Source organism: Clinocottus analis, unplaced genomic scaffold (assembly GCF_023055335.1).
Source record: "Clinocottus analis isolate CAN_PGR_092001 unplaced genomic scaffold, fCliAna1.0.p SCAF_5, whole genome shotgun sequence".
Taxonomy (NCBI): domain Eukaryota; kingdom Metazoa; phylum Chordata; class Actinopteri; order Perciformes; family Cottidae; genus Clinocottus; species Clinocottus analis.
Genome location: NW_027176207.1, coordinates 350,101 through 355,100, shown reverse-complemented (window position 1 = coordinate 355,100; position 5,000 = coordinate 350,101). Strand labels below are relative to the sequence as shown.

At 50.4% G+C, this 5,000-nt stretch overlaps 1 protein-coding gene across 1 annotated transcript in view; it reads right to left on the bottom strand.

Moving 5' to 3' along the window:
* Positions 1 to 5,000, bottom strand: part of LOC137802545 (RNA-binding protein Musashi homolog 2-like) — a 73,058-nt gene that overhangs the window by 51,322 nt on the left and 16,736 nt on the right. Inside the window, exon 5 of the mRNA XM_068600492.1 lies at positions 4,455 to 4,496. Coding sequence (XP_068456593.1) covers positions 4,455 to 4,496 — 42 coding nt within the window. The remainder of the gene's footprint in view (positions 1 to 4,454; positions 4,497 to 5,000) is intronic.

The following is a 5,000-nucleotide window of genomic DNA, read 5'->3' as shown; positions in this document are numbered from 1 at the left end:
CTTAAGGCTAGAAATCTCCAAAACCACAACACACCTGAGAGTCTTTTCTGCAGGTAAGAACACAAAGCACACACAGTCCCAGAGACACACACACACAACGTTCTGGTCAATTTGTCACACAGAAAACAAGTGAGTGAGAGAGAGAGCAGAGCGGCGCTCCATCTGCAGCGCTGGACGGACACTAACAACCAGCAGCAGCTGTCGCTCGATGACCTCGTGCACGAGCACGTGCACGTGCAGTACTTCCTCCTCACCGACGGCGACGCGAGAGTTTCACACGAGGACTCCGGGAGGGAAACCTGAGGCTCGCGAGCCAAATGAGCCGACTGCTCCGGAAAGCGTCTCTGCACAGAACGCATGCGTCCGTGCGTCCGTGCGTCCGTGCGTCCGTGCGTCCGTGCGTCCGTGCGTCCGTGCAGCACAGAGTGGAGTCCTCCGTCTGCACAGACACCGTGTCGACCTGCTCGGGGACGGCTCGCACGGCAAAACCTCTTCATGAGGAACAAGAGGAGCTAAAATAAAGGGCTCCGCCCATCGCTCTATAAGCGGTGCTCTCCTTCCTTTCATTTCCATAACAAGCCATCAGAACTCATCTCCCACTGAAGTGGCCGCAGTCCCACTGGCAATTAAAATCATGCTGGGACACGCCGTGGATGTGGGCGACTCCGCGGCGGGAAACAAAAGCAGCGGCGGCAGCGATAATGACGCCGACAGTCGAGTGGCAAATCTCGAGCAATGTCGGCGAGGCCGGCCGCTTTGATTCCTCCAGGAAACCGAGAGCGGCCTCGCTCTCATCTTTCAGTGCGAACCTTACCGGGAAATATCAAACGGGGAACAGCCTCGCGTCTGTGTTCTGTTCTCCACAGACAACATGAGGAGGCAGCAGCCGTCTGCTCGTTGTCTGTTTCTTTCTTCATCACAACCTCTACAGGCTGCAAACATAGAGGATGAAAACATGATGAGGACATCGTTTTGCTGCATGAAATCACATATTTGGCCGGAGTTAAAGACGTCGTCCGAGGCATTCAGCTTCAGCTCGTGTGGGTTTTCCACAGAAAAGGGATCGCTCATTCGGCCCACATGTCTGACAGCGCGGCCGAGCCAATTAGGGTTCCCTTACCGGACAGCGAGGCCGGAGAGGCCAGTAGCTCAACACGCAGCACGCGTGTCCGTATCAGAGATGTGTTATCGTGGCATGTCGTAACATATGGAACACAGGGTACGGCAAAATTAGATTGCATCTTGTATTCACATCCATGTTTTCAGGAATGAGCTCCGGTATCCTCATCACGACACATATTATTGTGATTACTACTATTAAGAGAGAAGATGAGAAGCACTCAATGTTGAGATGCTGAAGCCTTGATGTTGAAATCCTGGCGTCTCTAATCTCTCAAAGCCACCGTGACCCCGAGCCGGTGAAGGCCGGAGGAGACGGGCGCGAGAGCATAAAAGCACCTTGCGTCACGTCGCCATTGTTGAAGCCTTTTCTTTCCCGCCTGTCACTCATCAGCAGAGACCAGATCCCTGAATATCTGCAGACGGGTCTGCGATGATACCTTTGACACGCCGCGTCAGCGCGGCCTCCGTTTCCGATACAAAACGTTCACTTTGTGAGCCGGAAGATTAGCTTCAGTCGCGCGACATCATTCATCCGCAATGTTGCTTCAGTGCGTTCTCTCAGACCGACGGAGCGGCGGGAGGACGGCCCTCGGCGCCCGGACCCACCGCCAGGTGCAGCTCGGGAACAAATACATGTGCACAAATACATGTGCACAAATACTCCTGTCTTACGACAATCACCTACGATTCAGGTAAACTACTGGCCCGAGAAACGCCAAACCTTATATCACAAGAGAGCCTTTAACGCTCCAGAGTCGTACGGATCCTCTGACTTTGCCACACATGTCAGATCAGATTTAAATGAAACTCTGTCTACCTCGGCCTGATGATCATCTGCTCCGTCCCGAGGGTTTCCTGAGCGTCTCTTCTAATGGAGGCGTCCGTGTTCTGGGGCGGTGTCAGTTATGCTGCTGATACAAGTTGTTTTTCGCTGTGATCCTGTCATCCCGGTGCAAACACCTTCAGTTGTTTACAGTGAAATGTCCTCTGTGTTCACCTTCGCTTCCTGTCTGTTTTCAGCTCTACGTGCTGCACATACTGTATACTTTTACCACGCCGCAGCAGTTCGGGCGGCGGGCGGGGGGGGGGGGGGTCATCGGCGGGGTTACTTTGCGAGGTCATTGTTAGCCGTGAGAAAATGAGCGCTGATGGTGATGAGCCACAGACGCACCGGCCACGACTTCTTCAAACAAGACCACGAGGCCTCCTGCAGGGCAGCGACTCAAGGAAGCAAACGCAAGACAGTGAGGACTTGCTAAGTGGGAAGCACAGAATTGGACTTCTTTTTTTAAAACAATTGAAAATAAAGTACAAACTCATGCAATGTTAATCTATCTGGCTTAATCCCATTGCTTTAAGACCCTTTATAATCCACATTCAATACATCCATTTCTCTTCCCGAACAAGCCGCCCTGTAGTCATTGTGTAAATCATCGGGACGGTGCAGTGCATTGTGTTGGAGCGTCATTATTGCACCACACGGGGAGGAATGACAAATATGTTTAAGAGCGGTAGGTCAGCTCCACATATTGCATTTCCTCGTCTGAGTCATTGCTAAAAAGAGTACAACGCCGTTTAAAAAAAGATTAACAATAACCACGACAGCGAGGACTTTCTTGCTCACTGGAAAAAAAAACAGAAGCGCCATCAGCCATCCGAGCTGTTTTATTGCACCTTGGACTCGAGCAAAGGAAGTTACAGCGAGACACTCGGCGTGTGAGAAAATGTGGAGAAACGCTGGTATTTCCTCCACCATATGCCGACATCCTGAAGTCACCATGTGCTCCGGCTTTGAAAGCCCGCGCTGCCAATTCCTCATTTGAAACCCGACCAACTGCTCAACAATGCCTCCCTCTGATCCAGCGGGAAGCAGAAATCTATTATCGATTTCCACCTGGTCGAGGTGGAAAAAGCCCCGATAGCGGCACTGAATAGCGGCGCCGCTGTACTGAGAGAGTGTGTGTGTGTGTGTGTGTGTGTGTGTGTGTGTGTGTGTGTGTGTGTGTGTGTGGCATGTACACAAAGCCCTCCACTGGGCCACAGCACCATCTGCACACGCTCAATATTTATTCGTCAATAGAACGGCTCAAAGACCGGTAATCAAGAAAGAGGAAGCGATGATGTGCAGCAGGAGGCGGGCCCTCGCCGGGCGCCACTTCCTGCGCGAGTGGAGTTTTCTTCTTCAACTCGTCCATTGTTTGCGTTGCTATTGTGAGCGTCGTCACGTGCACCACAATTAAAAAGGCATTTCTTAAATTCACTTGTGTCGTTTGGAAGCCGTTAGCAGCGAGGAAGCAACGTGCTGAAGATGAACGTGCCTTCATGTGACAGCGACCTGCACCGTGAACCACCAGCAACATGCAGCATCGTGAGCAGCTTCCTGTCAGCAGAAGCTGGTTTCACACTCGCTGCAGTAACAACAAAGACTATTACCGACTGTTACTATTAATATTACAAAAGGCCAGTTATAGAGCTCATTTCCACACATTGGCATCAAAAACAACCACAACGAGGGATGAGATGCAAACACTGGCACAAAAAGAAATATGACAATAAACAATCAGGTTTCGTAAAAGAACTCCATCACGCCGAACATTTCCCGCAAGTCTTATGCGTCCAACTTCAAGTGCCGTGGTGAAACCGCGTGGTGACGAGGAAACAATGGCGGCAGACGGCAATCCTCGACAACAGCAAACAGACACCTCTGTGTCGGCGGCGCAGCAAGATGTAAGCTAAGCTAGCAACATGAGCTAAGCTAGCGACATGGGCTAAGATAGCAACATGAGCTAAGCTAGCGACATGAGCTAAGATAGCAAGATGAGCTAAGCTAGTGACTTAAGCTAAGCTAGCGACACGAGCTAAGTGAGTGACATGAGCTAAGCTAGTGACATGAGCTAAGCTAGCGACACGAGCTAAGTGAGTGACATAAGCTAAGCTCATGACATGAGCTCAGCTAGCGACACGAGCTAAGTGAGTGACATAAGCTAAGCTCATGACATGAGCTAAGCTAGCGACATGAGCTAAGCTAGCGACATGAGCTAAGCTAGCGACACGAGCTAAGTGAGTGACATAAGCTAAGCTCATGACATGAGCTAAGCTAGCAACATGAGCTAAGCTAGTGACATGAGCTAAGCTAGCGACATGAGCTAAGCTAGTGACATGAGCTAAGTGAGTGACATGAGCTAAGCTAGTGACATGAGCTAAGTGAGTGACATAAGCTAAGCTAGCAACACGAGCTCAGCTAGCGACATGAGCTCAGCTAGCGACACGAGCTAAGTGAGTGGCAGGAGACCTCATCGTTTCCTCTGAGCAGAGGTTCGTGGGGTTCTTACCTTCGGCTGGGCGCGACGTGGAAAGGCAACCTTAGGATCAATCTGAGGGTGAGAAGAGAAAAGCAACATTCTGGTTAAAACAATAAAAATATCTGCGATATTCAGTAAACTGTATGCTTACAAAAGGCCCCCCGAAACATTCACATTCTTAAATCCTCCGTGGTGAGGAATAAATACTCGGATCTCAATACATATTCAAAGTGTATTAAAATGAGATATTTCCTCCAGACAGTGTTAATATCCGCAGCATTAAGAGTTACAGGAGCTGCGTAATCAGCCTGCGGCGATACAGGAAGTCTGCTTTTGAATTGGAGGAGCATTTCTGTTCTCTCTCTTTTTGACACTAAAGCAGCCTTCAAGAGCCTTCAAAATTATTCCAATTAGAAATTAAGTACACAATAATGGCCCAACAAAGTGGTGATAATATAGGAGGGGTTGTGGTAGCACAGTGGCTGCAGACCTGGCTGCAGACCTGGCTGCGGACCTGGCTGCAGTCCTGGCTGCAGTCCTGGCTGCAGTCCTGGCTGCAGACCTGGCTGCAGTCCT